We start from the raw sequence: 19,096 nt of genomic DNA, 5'->3' as shown, positions 1-19,096 counted from the left end.
TGAGAGAAGGATGAACAAAATAATGTGTATGTGTCTGACCTTTCCTTATTTACTTACTTTTTAAGATAAATATTCCCTAAAGGAACATGATTTGAAGAGGGTGTGTGCAGCATGAGTTGAAAATGAAGCCGTTTAAAGTATTTCTGATTGGACACCTAAAAACTGGAGGTGCTCGGTATCACCACTTGCTCTTGAAAATCTCAGCCAAGAGTTTTTCATTTTTCCCAGAAGAGCTATGGCCAGAATGGCTGAGGCTTGAAAGCTGTGTATTTACATAAGCACAAGTTACAAATCTGTGGTTTTTAGAGATGTTTGAATTTCACCGCTTTACACTTGCAGCATGTTATAAGTTGCTGTGAGTTGTTCGCAGATTGTGAATGTACAGTCTATGGAGAATTACTCCATACTTTGCCTCCTTCTTTTTAGGAAAAGTAATATTTTTTTCATATGTGCTGGTTTTTAATATTCTTGTTTGTAGTTATGAATTGGTCACTGCCAGAAATTTGTGGCCAATCACTGGCTGGGAATTGTTTCATTTTGATGTACTGCCTCTTTAACGGAGGCAACAATCCATCGGCCAGAAAGGCTGATTTTTTTAAATGTGATACAGTGGTCTTCTGGGAAGAGTTCTGGAGACTTTTGTGTTGCTGAGAGGTACTTGGAGCCCTTTTGGAGAGAAAGAAATGTCCCTTTGCACACTCCCACCTGCCCCACAGATGTGCACACGTGTGCACAGACACGCATGCTCCCTCCTGCCCTACAGAGCTCTCCTCAGCGCCTGCCCAGCAGATCTCCCTGTGTCTATCTGCTCCTGGGAGGGTTTCACATAGCTTGCATGTGCCTTTGCCTAACGATGGGTGCTGTTTTATATGATTCTGGAAAGCAGACTCATCCCCCTGCTCATTCACTGGTAGCAGTTTGCTTGGTGGCAGCTGTATTAGTTGAGAGCAGAGTGACAACCTGCCTCAGATGTCCCCTGCTTCTGCATCCCAAGTCTCTAATTCCTTGAGGTAGTGCTTGAGATCTGTTTAGATGGAAGTACATGAGCTGTACCTGTGTATGTTGTTTGCAGAGCCCCGAGTCCAGCCCTACATTGCTTTGGCCTGGGAGTGTTCCCAAGGGACCGGCAGCCAAGCAGCCTCCCAACAAGTGCCTTGGGCTGTTTAACCCTTTAACAGAGCCCACCAGGAAAGCTAGATGTCAGGTACCGGAGGGGCTGGGACCGCAAAGGGCTCCTGGGGGTGTCAGGGCAGGACCCAGCCAGGGAGCAAGGCAGTCACAGCCCCCACCCTGGCCATCGGCACCTCCCTGCCTGTCCTGTGGCTCCTCTGTGATGCTGAGATTCAAGCTGAGCTGCTGTTCTGGGGTATGGAGTGGGATGCAGACATTTGTTTGTCTGTCATTTGCATCAAACCTATTTGCAGGGTGTTATTAGCACTGGGGGCTGGAGGAGTAGCTCAGGCCCTCAGGAATATCTCTGGAGCACTCCTGCTTGCACTAGAGTTGCAGGTGGGGATCACTGCTTTTGTGCTCAAAGCAGGCATATATTTCCACAAAAGTCTTTGAAGATCCATGTTGGATTCTCATCAAAGTTAGACCCTCTCTTGGGTCCACTCCTTTAATGGTCGAGAAGCTTGATCCAAGGGTTGCAGACACATCCAGAGCAGAGGGGGTATCAGACCCAAGCTGGGGGGTCAGCAGGAGGCCCCACAATTTTTTTGTTTGTTTGTTTTGGATGTCTGCCAAGCAGTCTGTGGGACATCTTGTGCTCTTTCCAAGTCAGATACCTGAATTGTCAGGGCAGATGGCCCTCAGCCTTTGCTCTGGCGCTAGCTGGAAGGAGGTCTTCAGAGGTGTGGGGGACTATATGCTGCTGGCCTCTGTCGTGGAGGGAGAGGAGAGGACCACGGCCTGAGCCTGACTGCCCCGGGCATTGCTTACCTCTCCTGGCTCCAGGCCTCGGTAGTGGCTCCTAATTTCGGAGCCTTGAGGAGGGCACTGCCTGCAGTGGGGTTGATGATACTTGCACTGGGCATGTCCTGTGATTACTGATGTTGCTCCACATACTCTGTGAGTCTGAGGCTAAAATAACTTCCCCCTGCCAAAGGCTTTCATTAACTTTTGTGAATTGTTGTTCTGGTGCATAGTTTTAACCATTTTGATAAGATGAAAGACTCTAGTCTGACAAAAAACTCCAGAAGGAACTGGTTGTAATGTGGAAGTGGGTCACCAAAATACAGAAACTCATGTTTTCATATCTGCAGCATCTCTGAGTGTATATATATATATATATATTTTTTTTTTTTTTTTTTTTTTTTTGAGTTACTAGTTCAAGCAAATGCTTGCTTACTGCTTTACTTGCCTACTGCCCTTTTGAAGTCCAGTTGTGTTGTACTATTTCCAGGGCAACTGGGAAGGATGATTTGGAAACATCTTTTTAACCTGGTTCCAAAATGCCAAACTTCCTATTTCACTGAAGATATTTTAACAGTATGATGAATCTATCTTTATATTCCTAAAAACATATGGATAAGCCTAAATCCAAATGAAACTTACTCAAAATAGTTTGTTATGCTGCTGTTACTAAAACTCATTATATGACAGTGAGAAACTAAGTGTGTACTATATATACAAAGTTTAAAGTGCTGCAAATCAGCCTGCCCTTGATTTGTCAGGGCTGAAAAAACCAATTTTTAGTTGTTAATGTCTAAGACTGCCTAGTGCTGAGTACTGCCTGAGGGGCCGTGTGGGCTGCCAGTGTTCTCAGCAGAGATTTGTTACCCCAGCGGATTTTATCTTACACCAAGAACAGTGAATGTTGAAGGTTTGATTCAGGATTTTTTGGTCATTTTGAAGAGAGAGAAGTTCCCAATGAAAAAAAAATCTCTAAAAACTGTAATTAAAAATTGGTGAAATTTAATAATTAATGGTTTGTAGCTGATTTATTAATAACCTCATTTTTCTATGTAATGAAATTCTTAAACTGTCTTGTGTGTTAACTATAGAGACAAAGAAAAGTAAAAAGTGAGCTTAGCCTTATTTTTAAATCATTTAAAATATACAGAATTGCAGAGTTTCATCCATAAAATGTATAAAGTTGGTTTGCAGACTTCTGGTTTAGGGATTATTTTATATAATAAACCAGAAGGAAAATTTGGTCTGGCAGAATTTTCAAAGCTCGTGTTGAAGCCCCTAATTGCTTCTGCTATGAAAGTCAACTAAGCAGCCTTGTGTTGTTGTTTCCCCTAGGATATCTTTTATGCTTTCTTTTTTTTCTTCTGTCCCTTTGGAAATCCAAGTGTTTATTTGCATGCAAGGTAGGTGAATTCTTTTATCTATTTGTGTATCATAAACCAACACAATTAGCATACTGCAGTTACAGTACACTTAAAAAACCAAATCAACCCTTCAAAATCTTCAGTCAATATTATTCCTGGAGGGAAAACTCTTAATTAAATTGTATGCAAACTATAACAACAGGCAAAGTTGTTTGTCATTTAATAATAACTGTTGGGGGTGGGGGAAATAGTGAAAAAAATAAGTGTAGCAGAGAGCTTTGCATGCCATTAACCCAAGGATAGAAATGAGGTCAGCCTTTAAAGGGACGGACAACACGCTTATCTGCCAACATTGGAAAGTCCCAAAAGATTAGTTTCTTTGCCAGATGTTACTGAGAGTTCATCATTGACACCCTCTGCCTCATGGGCTTCATCTCTTACCACAGTTGCAGTTGCCTTTTCTGCCCTTTGCAGGCTTCCTGGAGATCTTCTCCAGTGCATAACACTTGAATTTTTCCTTGAAGTAGGGTGTGGTAGATGTTTTTGTTTGTTTGGTTGGTTGGTTGGTTTTTTGTTTGTTTTTTCTTTTGGTTGGTTTTGTTTTGTTTTGCAGCAATAGGCATGATGAACAACCTTAACTTGTGGAAATGATCTGAACACTATTTGTCCTGCTTTCATACACCCATGATAATGCTCTTGGCACAGGAACCACGGATATGAAGCACAGCGACTTCTCCAGCTCTGGGAATGTGGGTTTGTAGAAGACAGAAGACGCACCTCACTTAATACTATTAATCTTGGGGAGAGTGAAAATTAGGGCAGACTGTCTGGCAGGCTGAGCATCTTCTGTTCTTTTTCATCCCTTGGCTTGGAAAATAGCTGTAGGTACAACTTTAAGCAGACTGTTTTTATGTTATTAGCAAGTTGGTGGGGCATCAAATATTGCACTGTAGTGCTGCTAAGCATGTAACCCACTAAAAATTAGTAGTGAGAGAGGGTGGGTGCTGTCGGATTCATGTTAATAATGACTACAAGGGCCTGGAATGGCGTTCTCCGCATGTATCTTCTCCTTTAAATATTTCAAGAGTTTGGTAGTAAATATTGATTTCAGCTAATGGTCGTTTTAACTTCTGTGTGTGCATTCTATGCCCCAAGGGACTGTGTCCCAAACAGGGAGAAGCCAAGACTTGCTCTTTAAGAACAGAGCAAAAATGTTTTTCCTTCAAGATACTAGCTGCTAGTGGTTGTCTCTTGAAGCAAGATTCCTGTCACTTGTGTTACTGCAGTTGCTTTGCAGCTCCCTCATCTCTGGTTGAGCAGAACAATTTGGGAAATTGACAGTGACTTAAGTAAGGGCAGATATTACCACCAAGTACATGCATCCGATCAAAGTCTGACTCTTGAAGCTTTTGAGATAGTGGAGAGTCCTTTTGTAGCAGATGATGTAAAGCATCTGTTTGAATCCTGTTTTAACATTGTCTTCCCCTTCCATTGTCTATCCCTACACCCTCAAGTATAACTTAGCATTCTGACATGAGCACTGAAGTTGAATACCTGATGGCACAGAGCAAGAATATTTCTTCATGTTGAGATAAACATGAAGTTCTGATGTTGTTTGTCTCCCCATGGACATTTGACATTCCCCCTAACATATAACAGGTTAAGTCCATAGACCCAGATACTGGTTTTACTTCAGTAGGTCTGGATTAGCATGTGAATTTCCAACACTGAAAAGCTAGTGGCAAAACTGCAAGTAGGGAAAATGGAGATGTGATACAGGTGTTGTTTCTGTCTGCTGCTGTCTGAAGCGTTAATTGTCAAATAGTACCTTTCCCTTGCATTGCTTGGCTTTGTGGCTATATTGGTACAGTCTGTGCTGTTGCATGTTCTGTTAAGCAAACTTCTGTGCTGTCAGTGAGGTTACAGCCTGGTCTCTCATGTCATTTCAGATTTGTAAGTTGGGAGAGCAGGTATTAGGGTTGTTCTGCAAATGCCATCAACGGGGGACAGTTGCAGAGCTACAAGCTTGGGATGCTTCCAGGTCATGCTGGTCCCGTTTGACCAATCACAGAGTGTGAAATAACGACATTATTCCTTGAAGTGTTTTTCCAGAGTTGAAGTAATAGCCATCTTTCCCTATAAAGATCTGATTTCTCCTATAGAATATGCTGAGATAACTTTCATGAACTATTTTCAGAAGCGGTATGTTGTGGGTTTTTTCATTGTTTGTTTTTAATTCACTCTCTACGTCCGTTCTCATATTTCCTCTTTTTTTGGTCTGCTTTTGTCTGTGCTTCATAACCCCATGGTCGCTCCTGTTAACCAGCAAATCCTTTTGCTCTATACCAAGTAAATCCATGGTGGCTTTCCTATACTGAAATGGGGAGCCCAAGGAATGTAGAGTAATAATTGTGCATTTTCACTGGGCTTCGGATATGGCTTATGCAGCATAGAGGACAAATTGTGCCCTCTACCAAATACTCTTATCTTGCATGGATGGCACAGAGTGTTGGGCTTTCATGGTGCAGTTATGTGGGAAGGCAGTAGGTCATCTGCTTTCTATTTTGAGTTTCTTTTCCAGAGGTATCCTTTTACTCCTTTCCTCTTCCTCAGCCCAGTCCTCAGTGGTTTTCAGTCCTCACCTCCATTTTCTTTCTCTTTTCCATTTCCACCCATGTCACATTGCCCTAGCCTATTTAGGGTTCTTCTGCCCCTTATGTTCCCCCTCTTTAATTTCCGAGTATTTCAAACTTCATTCTTGTTTCCTTTTGAAATTTCCTATCTTTGGCCCTTCTTTTTTTTTAGTTATCTCCGGTTTTACTCTTTCTTCAGAAGAAAGCAGCTCTGTGTAAGCAGAAGAAAGGCAGGAGACAGCTATTTGGTTTTCCTTGATAATAGAAACTGGTTTTTAGTGGTCAAATGCTGAGTGGGGGAGCAAAAACTCTTCTCCCTCAGCTGATTTGGAAGCATATGGGTGTACCTGAAAGAGAGAGATGAGACAAAACCTTAGAACTCCTGGATTTTGTTCAGACAGGCACTAAGCGAATCAAGTGGCCATTTAGAATGAACTGGAGTGTTTGGCAGCATGAAACATGCAACGTTTGGTACTCCATTTGCAAATAATCCCGAAGTAAGCCAGTGGCCAGCAGCTTCACAGGTAGCCAGGGGCTAACTACTAGTGAGGCACAGTGCTCCCTACCCCCTGTGCCACACAGGGGGAGCGTGCTACGGAGCGGCTGCACTGCCAACCCCGGCAAAAGGACTGAAGGCTGCTTGCTGTAGAGGCAATTCACACATCAACCACTTTTTGAGAGCACTCGGCTCTGCCTCAAGATTTATGTGGCTCTCTTCTTTTAAAACAAATGTATAAAGGCCCAAGCTGAGTGTTTTTCCACATATAAATGTCATAAATGCAATCACAAAAACTTCACTGGAGTATGAACAAGGGCTCAAGCCCCAGCTCAAATGTGCATCACATTAAAGTCCTTCTTGGGGACTCCAGACACAAATTGCTTTCCAGCATCCAGGACCATTTGGAAATGCTTTAATCCTGAAACGAGGGGGTTTCTAATAGAAATGCTGACAGACCCTTCGTTGTAGCAGCTGAAGCAGGCAGGGCTGCGATAATGAGCCCTGTATGGGTGCATGTGGAAAGCACGACGCTAGTTTCAGAAAATAAGTGCTTCCACTCAGCAGCCCAGGCCAACAGAAAACACCATGCACCGTTTCAGCACAACGGTACTTAAAATTGGCTTTGCTCATGCAAGGACGTATTGGGAACAACTGTAGGCATTAACCCTGCATGTACTACGCTTCCAAAACCAACAAGTCTTAATAGTATTTGTAATAACACTAATTATCTGTAAATAGCGCTGTACTGCATAGCCATGACTAGCAGTTTAAGACGCTGCATATATGGATGGGGTTTCTTTAATATTCACAAGTGTACCGTAACTACGTCTTCTCTCACTTTTTATACATTGTGGCCATGACCCTAAAAAATAGGTGATGCTTCATTTACTGCTCATGTCTCTGCATACTGCTGCTAACACTGGTCACTGTGTATTTTGTACTTGTATTTGGAAATCTCAGTGACCTTGGTCACACCAGCCTGAAGAAACCTGTCTTGCAAGCATGTGCCCAGGTGATTAATTTCAACAAACAGGTTGCATATAAGAGTGTAATTACTCACTTGTGCAAATGGCAGGATGGGTGCACTGACCTGTATTAGACACATTGTAGTATACACCTCCCCATCGATTCTTTTTCACTGTTAATCACAGGACTGAAAACCTTGCAACATTTAGACAGCTTGAGGTTGAAGGCTGAAATGTCACTTTTAAAAGAGGGTTAAAAAGGTCACGCAGCTGCAAATAATAATAGCCCAATGAAAATCAGGTTCTTACTGCAGCCCACTTCAAGAATAACATTGAAACAGGAAACAAGCCTGCTTGATGTTTTTACCAGTAAGGCAATAAGATTACTGCTGAGTTTAAAAATGGGGAGAGTGAGACAAAAAGGAGCATGTTTTCTGGGTGTTAGATGTTAGAACTATTTTTCTGATTCAAAAAGGGTGATTATGGGGCTCTGCAAAATCTCCTTGAGGAGCCCAGGGATAGAGGGTATTTCGCTCTGCATGCTGCTGAGAGGGAATGTAGTTTGTTGCTCTGTTCTGAGGCTGGGTTTATTTCTTTTGTTTGCTTTTTATTTTTTAGCAATGTTCTTGCATTGCTTGCTGTGGTCTTTGGTTTTATTAATTATAAAAAAAAAAAAAGTTTAGGAATATCTTATGCAGAAATCAAGGAATACAAGAAAATCTTGGCTTGCTGCAGAACCTAGTTGATTTTCTTCCATGAGACAAGGCTTGGAGAAGCCTTTCTATGCTTCTTCTGTATTTATGTTTATTTATTTTTCTAATTACAATACCTTCACTTCTCCTAAGCAGAGCGATATTTCAGGAGAATGGCAGGCTACAACAGTGTTGCAGATTTCCTCACTTTTATATTCTGCCAATAAGGCTCTTTACATGGTCACAATAGGGCAATAAATGCTGACAGATGTTGTTAACACATCTATTAAAATTCAGCCCCCTTTTCTGTTCCATAATGCACTCATGCCTATTGTTAATAATATCAGAACCAATGCTGACATATAAATATTAGTGCTTGCTTATATTTGTAATCCTTGTTTGTGTTGCCATAAATTAAGGTATTGTTAATAGAAGTAAAAAATTCAGGCCTGAACAATTTTTAAACTTTTCAGTCATTATAGATTTGCCTGATATTCTTCATGCTCACTACTCATATGTAGTACTATGAAAGGTGCACGAGTGTAACTTGAATTTTTAAGATCCCAAAGGTTAATAAGCACCTTAATTTAGATGGGAAGGTTGCTGTGATTTATTTTTATTAGGTGAAGTTGCTGTTGGTCGTGTTATTTCCTTCATGTACACTGAACCACCTGCACACACTGTGGGAAAAGGAGTCTTGGGTTGTGTGGCCAGTGACGGATGTGAGCTGTGCAAAGTGAAATGTGTGCCAGAGGCTGGGTACAACCGAAGGATGGGAGATGCGTCCCTGCATCTTGACACTGATACCGTGCAAACTGTGCTGTGCACAACTGGAACACTCCTGTTGCTGAGGGCTCCCATGCTGTTGCAAACCTGGGGTGAGATCCTATACTGCTTGTGTATCCGCAGCTCTTGTGGAGTTCAGTGGGAATGGGGGCACAGGAGGTTCATGCTCACAGGTTTTCAGCTACTTGTTTCTGCTCAACATTCAGGTGTAAAGCTTGAATTACTGATGTGAGGTAGCCAAGCACAGGACACTCTCTCAAAAATTGTAGGCGGTAGGCAATCTTTTTCACTCATTTAATATTGCAAGAGAGTCAATAGTACTTCAGTCTCAGCTGTGGTGATAGCATCGCTTGTAAATACGAATTCTGCATGGTGCAATTTGGCTTGAGGGCACTGTACCATCTGGTAACATTGTATGGGTCAAGTTATGCTAGACAATATCCTGGAGGGCACACATGGATTATTACTTTTTTTTTTTTTTTAAGTTTAGTGTCTGTGAATAGTCTGCAAAGAGTGGTTCTCATGGGAACTAGCAGTTGCTTGTACATTTGTGGTAAACGACTAGATGTTGAATCTGACACCTTTTCAAAGTACTGAGAACAGAACCCCAGTCCGTGTTTTCCTGGAGTTGATCCCTACACTCAGGATTCTGGTCGTGATTGAGTATGTTATTTTGGTGCTTAGTCCATGCTTATCTATCTAGATAACCTTGAGAATCATTTAATTGTTGTCAGAGCATGCACTGATGGATTTAGGGAGTATGGCTCAAGCTCAGGGTGGGGAGGGAAGTCTTAGACCTGCAATACTCAATAAAAAAACAAACTCCAAATAATTCCTGGTAATGTTTCAAAATTCATTTGCACACTTGGGACCAGAATTGTTACTCTCTTGTTTTCATTAACTGAGTCTCATCCATTGTTCTGCTATTGAAAATGCAGTTGTCACTCTCCCCTGAGGAGGGGGGAAACGGGTAACAGAAACTTTTGGCAGTGCTTGAGTTGCAGGAGTAATTGAGATATCAGATAAAGCCTTTCATTATCCACAGGTAGCTTTTTTTTTTTTTCTCTGTGAAAAGGTCTTTAGGAAAGACAACATCCCGGGACCACATCCCATAAAAAGAGGTGGATTTAAAAATCAAACTTAGCTGGAGGTTCTGTTTTTGTTTTTGCTAGGGTTTGTTTGTTTTGTCCGTTATCCCTCTGCTGTGTGCTTCTTTCAGACAGGATAGCGTAATTCAGAGTGTTTTTATTGCTTCAGCCCTGAAGAGCCTGTCTATGCACCGTCTGGAAACGAAATAACTGAAATTAGAAGTAATTTAACACCTTTAGGTATTTTAGTATAAGTCTTTATGTGAACGTACTCTTTCATTTCTGATTATGAGTATCCTATTTCAGCTTAACATAGGTGTAAGTTAAGTCAAAACAGGATATGAATAATCTTAAAGGAGTAAATTAGGTACAATTTTAGTTATTTCAGTTCTAGTCTAGTGTAGAGAGATAGATTAGTCCTGAGTTAGGGTCTTTCTTGACATCTGATTGTATTTTGTATTTGGTGCAATAAATCACTTATCTCAGGCCAGATGTTGGTAGAGATGTCCACATCAAGAAAAACATTTGGTGCTAGTTATCACCTTTAGGGGACAGTGTCCTTGCGGAGGTTAAAAGGCCAATAAAAATAGAAATTCTTAACTTCTGGGTGCTGTTTTTGGGAGTCAGAGGAATCAAGTAAAGGGTGCTCTGCTGCTTCTTTTTTTCTTTTTAGGTCACAAATAGGAAAATATCCTGTCAGGCTAATGATGTCTGCAAGAATGAATTTTAATTACAAAGAAAAAAATATAATCTAAAGGCTTTTTTTTTTGAGAGAGAGAGATCTTAGGGCACTGAAAATAATTGCCCTAAGTACAGGTCCGGCTGATGTTCAGGTTGCATATTTATTGTTTGCAGGGGATAGTAGCAATTCTTCTGAAAATAAAGCTTTTCTAACAAGTGTGAGCGTGGTAAAGATATTTCTGATAATAGAAAGCAAGTAATTTAAAAAATGACGACAGGGTTAAGTAATTTCAGTACTTGTCCTTCTGTAGGTTTTTGTAGACTTGAAATCAAATCCTGCTTCTCCACCAAGATATTTCTTTGTTTTATGAAAAAATTACACAAACACAACTCAGGTATGTGTCTAAGCGTGGCTGCTGTGAGGCTGATTTTTAGGGGATTTGAGGCATAATGTAAGCAGAAGTCATATATTGCTCTTTAAGGCGGGTCAGCTCCTATATGTCAACTTGTAATGCCAATTGTACAAACAGTCTCAAAACATTTCTGAAAGAAGTGACTTATTTATTTTACATCCTAAAATGTTATTAAAAGGTTACTTTTTTTTTTTTCCGTTTTTACTGGTCAGGGGTGCTGCTGTAATATTGACCTAAATTCAGGTGCATTGCTGCGTTCTGAGGGTGAACATTTCTTCCTTTGGATTTATTTGAGACTTGCGAGCTCTCTCCCAGGCTTTAGCTCAAGGTTACAGGACTGGAACTGCTGTTGGGGAGCTGCAGCTTTAGGCAAAACTTCACTTCTCAAGATTCTGAGAGTCTAGTTGACCTTTTAAAGGATGGGGATGCATGATTGTCTTGTGTGTAAAGAGAGCATGTATGTAATGTATTTAAGTTATTGATATTGAATGGTATGGATGAAGAACTTCAAAAAGTGGGTTCTTTCTCAGAAGTAACCTAGACGTCTGGTTTTAATGTTGTTCAGCAGGAACTGAAGAAGGAAAGGTAAAAACTCTTAATTAGAGATATTTCTGAGCAGACACGGTCTTATCTAATAACAACACCGAACATATGCTTTTTTCTGAGGCAGATTTCTGCTGTGAAAGCTTAATGGTTATTTTTTTTCTTTCTTCAAAGTAAATATGTGCTCAGGAAGGAGCAATAAGAACTTAGACTGTAGGGAGCCTGCTGAATATTAGCAAATTTAGTACTCTGAGGATGTAAACTTTGTTCTGGGAGTTTGAAATAAAAACAGAAACCATGACGATTGTATATTGCATGTATGTATGAAGTTTAGAACGCATATATTCATAGGTTCCCTTTCTTTCCCCCTCTCCCTTTTAACATGTAGATTTATGAGGAATCAAAGATGAACTTGGAGCAGGAGAGGCCTTTTGTCTGCAGTGCCCCGGGCTGCTCACAGGTGAGTGGAGTCAGCGATGATATTAATTGAGTCCTCAGCACTAGCTCTGGCTTGTATAATGCCTCCTGATATATTAACACGTCTAATAACATTGTGTGTTGTCTTTTTATTTTTTTAAGTCCTTCACCTCCCCCTCAATTCTCTCCGTACCCTACAATGTACTATCGCAAAATATTTAAAGCAACTATAACAGCTAGTCAAAAGTGAGTTGGTAAAAGTGCTTCTCAGGCTGCTTCTGTTCCTACCTTTGTCCCTAAACCTAATGTTTCAAGCCAGATATCGCAAATTCCCTTAATGGCTAGCAAGAATACATACTAGGCAGGGCACACTTGTCTTTCTTCTGCTTGTAAGTATGATGAAATACATGAAGTTTCCTAGTGGATGTGGTGACCCTCCGGATTTTTTTATTAATGCTTAGATACAGTGCTATCTTACTAGCTTTTTAAAAAACAAAAACAAGACACACAAAAATCTTTGAGACATCTTCCTACTAAATGTTCTCTTCTGAAAATGCATCTATAGATAAATTCTGCCCCAGGATGTACATTTGGGATTCCTGTTAACTGGTGATCTGCCTTGTGCTTCTGAAGGTATAATCTGACCTGCAGCATTAGATGTTTAATGATCTTAAAACAACTGAAGTGACAAGTATTTTACCTGCTGAGATTTTGCGTTGGGATTTACAGGTTTCTTCTGCAAAGTCACTGATTTTGCAGCGGTGAGCAAAGTTCCACATGTGGTGCTTCTGACCCTAGTTTGGCTTAATGACAAGAATCTGCAAGTAAAATCTTCAGGCAAGGGCATCTTTTGTGCTTTTGCCACAGGCTTCCTGTAGGAATCTCTTTAAAGTGATTTATATTACCCATTTCCCAGGGTTCACCTCTCTTAATGAGGGTAATATTTTCCTGCTTTAACTGTATGTTGTGAGTTTTCAGCTGGCTAATATTTTTACAACCCTTTAGGTTTCTCCAGTGGAACGATGGGTGACTGTTACTAGAGTGTAGGTGTTGATTTTACCAAGATCTGAAATTAGGGAAAGAGAGAAGCCTGAGGTCCAGTTAACAACTGGCTGAGTAGCTTTGCTGTTCCACTAAGTGGGAACCTTTCTACAGGTGTCAGAGTGCATCTTCTGGATTGTCTCTGTGATTGAGGATTTGTCACTTCAGATGTCCACGTGCTTTCACCAGTGTGTCACAGAAGTAGGATAAAAGTATCTGAGTTTTACAGTCAAGTTTTATTTACCTTTTTGTTGAATCTTAAAACTGACTTCCACTTCAAATTGGTGGACTTGAGTGTTTTAATGTCAGCTATTAATTAATTTCCTCAGTGGAGGAGAACCTGAGTCAAACAAGCTCATTTAGGTGTTCAGAGAGCATGTTTGGTCGTATGTTGTCACCATTTGAGAAGACAAGCAATGTACATGTGATTTCATCTTAAAAAACCCCATTTAATTTCTCATTTCAAGATGTGACCTTTGTTTATTGTAAATGAGGACTTGACAGAAGTGCATAGCGTAGTGCTGCTATCCAGCTAAGCTGTCTGGGGACTTGCTTCTCCATCAGCTGGTGTGGATGTATATTGAGGGCTGAGGGAGTTGACCTGCTCCAGGAAGAAAGCAGACTTACAGAAAAGACAGAGAAGTCTGGACTGGAGGAATAGTTTCTCCTCAGCCCATGCCTTCTTTAAGCTGGCAGATTTCACCCTGAAGACAGAGCGTGGCATCCCTGAAGGAAAATCCATTCCATTGAGAACAAAACATGGTGTGTTGTTGTTGTTGTTGTTTGTTTGTTTGTTTGTTTTCCCCTCCCCCTCACAATTTCATTGAGCAAGGTCTTTCACATATTCCCTTTGTTCTTAACATAAATTTCTAGTGCTGCATTTCTTCCAGATGAGTAAGCAACGAACCAGGATTTCAGTGCGGAAAAGGTCTTTGGGATTTTTTTTTTCCCCAGATAATTCTTTCCCGTTATTTATGCTGCTTTGGCTATGGGTTTAGAGAGATTCTCCGAAAGTGTAACATACTGCAACTATTTACACTATAACCACAAGCAAAGTCACTTAGCCAAGAATATACAGTGTTCAAAGCTTCAAGTCACTTTAACTCTGTTGTTGCCAGTATTTACAGTCTCCTATTACTTTAAAAAGCTGTGCTTTTTTTTTTCTCAAGCCCTAGTGATACAACTTTTGGCCTTTGCTAGTCCTGAAATAACCCTGTTGAAACTATTACAGTAGTTTGTGGCAAGGGTCCGTGTGAAGTTTACTTCATCTTCTGGTGAAGTAAACCTAACAGAACCAGTGTGGTCTTAGAGCTCAAGTGTGCTCGAACATTTATTCAAGCTTGTCTCCTCTTTGTCTAGTTCTAAAGAAGCTATTTGTTGTAGAAGTCTGCTATCAGACTGTAAAACAAACTTAGCACACTGAGTAGTTTCTTACAAAGCACATCTCTCCACCTTCTCTGCTTGACAAAAGACAATAATTTAATTTAGTAAAATAAAGAGTCATAAATAGTTGTTATATGCTGAGCACCATTGCATTGCCACTTTGAATCAAGTCAAAATGTCAGAGATTTCCAAAAATAAAGATGCATTTTGCCTGAATACTTTTGGGTAGGGAAAAGCTGGCTTATTTGATTTTTTTAATTGCTGTTCAGCAGATATGGGTTGCAGAAAGACACAAAAGCAGAAAAATCCAGGGAAGTGATTTAAGATACATTGCATTATTTTGTGTTTGCCGTGGGCTAAGAGCATACATGACAGCAGTTATCGCAGATCCTCAGGCACGTGGTGACTTGTGAGGCTGTGGTAGCTGAAGCTGGTGTCTGAGACCATTAGAATTCAAAACTTGTTGTGAAACTTTTTCAAGCAAATATGCTACACCTTGTGGTTTGCAAAGCCAGAGAGCACTGCAGCAAATACATTTCTAAGTAGAGCACAGCTGTTTGTTACTCATATTCACTTGAATTTTCAAATATTTTGTTTTCTGTGCCATTTGGACACATTTCTAGCTGGATACATTTCTGTCTCTCTCTCATTTTTGAAATTCTGTCTAATGCCAAAAGTTTATTAGAGATTTAAATTTTTTTCTCTCTTTTTTTTTTTTTTTTGTTCCCTCTTCCTCTCTCTCTTTCTGTGTTTGCCTGACAGCGTTTTCCAACAGAGGATCATCTGATGATTCACAGGCACAAACATGAAATGACTTTGAAGTTTCCTTCAATAAAAACAGATAATATGTTATCAGGTAAGAAGACATGAATTCAAGAGTCAAGATAACTATTCAGATGATGTTGAAAGCATGACTCCTACTGGAAAGCTACTGGCAAAATAACTCCAAGATTGGATTTTAAAAGCCCCAGCTGCAATTAAATTACAAATAGCGATGGAATAAACTAGAATGCATATCTTTGGACAAAAAGCTGCCATTCTTATGCCTTCCCACAGGTCTGGCATGAGAGAGGGGAAAAAATTGTTGAACCTTGTCCATGCCAGCAGCTCTCTTGCTGGCTCTCGTGTCAACATGCCAGTGAAATATAGGCACTTAAGCATGTGTCACCTGGGAGCCCAGCGGTGAGCGTGTTAATGAAGTGCATTTGCCCGCTCCTATAAGACTCACTATTTTAAGTTTGACAGACTCACTTCAGCAAGTGTATGAGGCCACATTGTATGAGCCATCTTTAAGGTGGCTCAAGATCTGCCCACTATAAATAGCTATAACCAGAAAGATAAGCCAGTGGGTAATATATTCACTACTTTTTTCATTAAAGGTAACCATCTCTCTCTGCACTTCCCCTGTCGTACACAGAGGCTATTTAGTATTATGTACAGTTACATCCTTTAGTTTCTTACGTAGTTTTTATAAACTCTTGTCTTAGTAACCGCACATTGGTGGCTTGCTGGCATTCAGCAAGTGTTGAGTAAGGTCAAGCTAGCCATAATCTTACCCCTTCTCTCCTATTCTCTTTCCCGTTGTGTATTTCTTGGGCTATAGAAATGGATTATTAAGAAAAATATCACTAGGATTTTTCAGGCTTCAAAGTAATTGTGGGAGAAAACTATGATGCAAATGTGTGTGTGTATGTTAACCAGTGTCTGATATTTATCTTTTGAAATGGGTGTTTTCAAGTTAAATTATGCCATTTTAGGTGCAAATATTGAAAGACCTCCAGCAGACTAACTCTTTAATGGATAAACCATTTCCATTTTTATGAAAATCATAATTGGGTAGCAATTGCTTGCAAATATTTGATTTAGGCCTTTTTTGGGGGGACTTCAGGCACCAGTGAGAAATCATACAGACCTCATTGCAAATAGAATTTCTTTTCCTTTTACACTTGAAAGTGCCATAGTGGACTAAGTTTAGAAAAGAACAGTACACAGCACGTTGAAGAGTAGGTCTTGTAAAGTGCCTGCGTGCCAGCTATGCCCACAGAATCCTGTGTTTGCAAGCACAAATGAGAAAATGCTGCTCTTGCACTTGGCCGTGTCCTCTGACAGGGAAACTGCTGGAAGACATCTGTGCTGTGGGCACAGTCATCCTCTGAAAGTGCTGGCTTTTGTTAGGACTTTCTCTTTGGCAAGACTTTTGCTTGAGGGCAGTTTCTAAGGAGTATATTCTGTCATCAGGAGTCCCCTGAGTAGCTCTTTTTATGTTTGGTAACTTCTATGATTTAGCTGTCCTGCTCCTTTCAATGGTTTGCTTCCCCAGGCAGAAAGCTTTGACTGGCTTCCATCACTGCCACTGGTAGTGGGGCCCCTAGACCTGCAGTATAGCCAGTAAAGTGTGTAGAAATGCAGAATTTCATGGCCAGAAAGGCTTCAAGATTGCTTCTGAGGGATGTATTCCTTGTGCTTTGTGTATGACGATCCTCTGTAAGAATGAAAGAGTAAAAAGCTGCATGTGTTCTCAAGTACTGTGGTGAATGTGTCTGACTGTACTGGCCCAGCAACCTGGTGTTGCCGTGTATTGATTTTTCTTTTTGTGTTCATTTTGGCGGATTTGTTTGACATTTTGCAATCCTTAGTTTGGAAGCATCATAGATCATCTACTCTCTGCAGGGAGACACTGAAAAATAGTTGTTTCATTACCCACTTAAACCCTGGGGAAATCTAAATACCTTAAAGTTTAAGATGTTTTATTCTTAGATTTCATAATGAAAAATTAATGATATATGGGGAAAAGAGACAGACTTTTCTTTTAGACATTTGTCTTCATGTCTTCCTTCTTGGATTTTTGCATTTTTGCTACTTTTGGCCTTTTTCTTTCTTTCTTTCTTTTTTTTTTTTTTAAATTTTATTGTTTCTGGTGTCAGTTGGCTCAAAGAATTGTAGTAGCAATTGCCTTGCAATAAGCCAGGTGCAGTGTTAGTGTGTGGTGGTGTGGTGGGATTTTTTGCCTCTTTTTGTTAATCTGCCTAGAAGTCAGACTTTATCCTTTTTTTCCTGTATTTTGTAGACTATCTTTTAATGTGTTGTATTTGATCCATTCATTATTAGTGATGACTCATGCAAAATAATGGGCTATATGCTTTCAGGTACCTGTTAGAATTATCTGTTCTGTTTCCAGAGACAGCTAATCCCCAGTCCAGGGTCAATATAGTATCAGTAATATTTAACACACACTAAGCATGTCTTACATTAGCTATTATTGGAGGTAGGTGCTAGAACTGAGGGGCTGTTGGTCTTGTACCAATATAACATCTTAGAAATTAAGGAAAATATGACTTGGGAAGTAGGAACTTGTTTCTTTTGTGAAATAGGCTGAGGTCTGAAATACCAATTTGTAAGTGAAAGGTAAAGTTATATGTTGTTATGTAGATGAGGTCAGTCTTTAATAAACAAGGTTCTGTGACCTCACTGAAACTACTGGTACTATGCTAGTTTATCAGGTATGTCTAGCCAGAAGCTTCCTTCTTATCAACTACTTCCACTAAATTTTTATATTTTCTTCCATTTTTTTCATACTGGATGAAGAACAAGAAGTTTTATTAAATCTGGTGGTTCTTGAACTAATTCAGCAACTCCAGGTACATACATACACTAAATAGCTTTCTGTTCTCTGATCATATGAATGGAAGTCTGCTAGAGGCATTTAATTAAAATACAAGTGATTCTTTGGTTGGATAATTTGACATTGCAATATTTTTTTCTGTCTTTTAAAATTAATGTTATTAGTTCCTTTTTTGTGTGTGTGTATGTATTTCATTTTTGTTTTTTAAGAAGTCTTGTTATGAGTAGAAAGTCATCGAAGGTTTCCATTTCCATCTTTCTTAGATGAAAATGAGCTATTTGAGATAAAACAGAATATCTTGTGGAAGTTTTGCATGCTAGTCATCATTGCAGGAAATATTGTAGATAGGTTGACTGAAATAGAGGTAATCTCTCTGCTGTTGTGCTAACTGAACATTGCACTGTTTTGAGACTCTGTAGTTTGTTGTGTGTCAAAGCTTTTTTAATACTGAAATGTTAATGTCTATGGGAAAGATTGTTCCTTCCATGTAAGTACTAAAAGCCAAGTGGAACTGAACTTTGGGAGCTGGGGACATTGAAATTCCTGTGGAATGAAATTTGGGAAGAGGAGCAATGCCTTGCGATTGTTGGAGGAGGGAGGTCCTTCCGAAAGTGCTGCTGGCAGATGCAGAAGAGGCCAGGATTATCTATATAGAAATCTTATTTCTTCTTGATTCTCTTTACTGACATCCAATTGTCTAGATTTTTGGAGCTAAGGCTCACTGTGGAGATAGAAACAGTTTTCTCTAGACAAAAAAATAGGTATGTGCTAAAGGTAGTGCAAATCTATTAGTTTTCTCAGGTAATGCCTGTGTCAGTGAGGTAACTTCTGTCATCCTTGGTTGGGTTACATTTTTTGCCTTGTTGTTTACACAAGAAGGTTTATCTAGGCTTGGATTTTGCGGAGTGCAAAATTATTTGATATGACAAAAAATAATTTTGTTTGATTTCTTGTTCACCTTTGTGGCCCTTGCTTTATCAAATAATGAAATGAAAAGCCTTCTAAAATTCAACTGGTCAGGATCTGAGTGATCAAAAGATGTTAAAGATGTGTTG

The 19,096-nt window shown here is 39.9% G+C and overlaps 1 protein-coding gene across 6 annotated transcripts in view; it reads left to right on the top strand.

Annotated features, from left to right (window-relative positions):
• CREB5 (cAMP responsive element binding protein 5) overlaps positions 1-19,096 on the top strand; it is a 253,736-nt gene that overhangs the window by 29,322 nt on the left and 205,318 nt on the right. For 5 of the 6 annotated variants that reach the window (XM_071805002.1, XM_071805000.1, XM_065832853.2 and 2 more), the window contains 2 exons: positions 11,967-12,038; positions 15,182-15,275. In XM_071805002.1, the coding sequence (XP_071661103.1) occupies positions 11,985-12,038; positions 15,182-15,275 (148 nt within the window). In that variant the 5' untranslated portion in view covers positions 11,967-11,984. Of the gene's footprint in view, positions 1-10,933; positions 11,018-11,966; positions 12,039-15,181; positions 15,276-19,096 lie in introns of all 6 variants that reach the window. The other variant, XM_071805003.1, reaches the window with a different exon arrangement.

This window comes from Patagioenas fasciata, chromosome 2 (assembly GCF_037038585.1).
Source record: "Patagioenas fasciata isolate bPatFas1 chromosome 2, bPatFas1.hap1, whole genome shotgun sequence".
Lineage (NCBI taxonomy): Eukaryota > Metazoa > Chordata > Aves > Columbiformes > Columbidae > Patagioenas > Patagioenas fasciata.
Note: the sequence above shows the minus strand (reverse complement) of the source record. Positions and strands in the feature narration are given on the sequence as shown.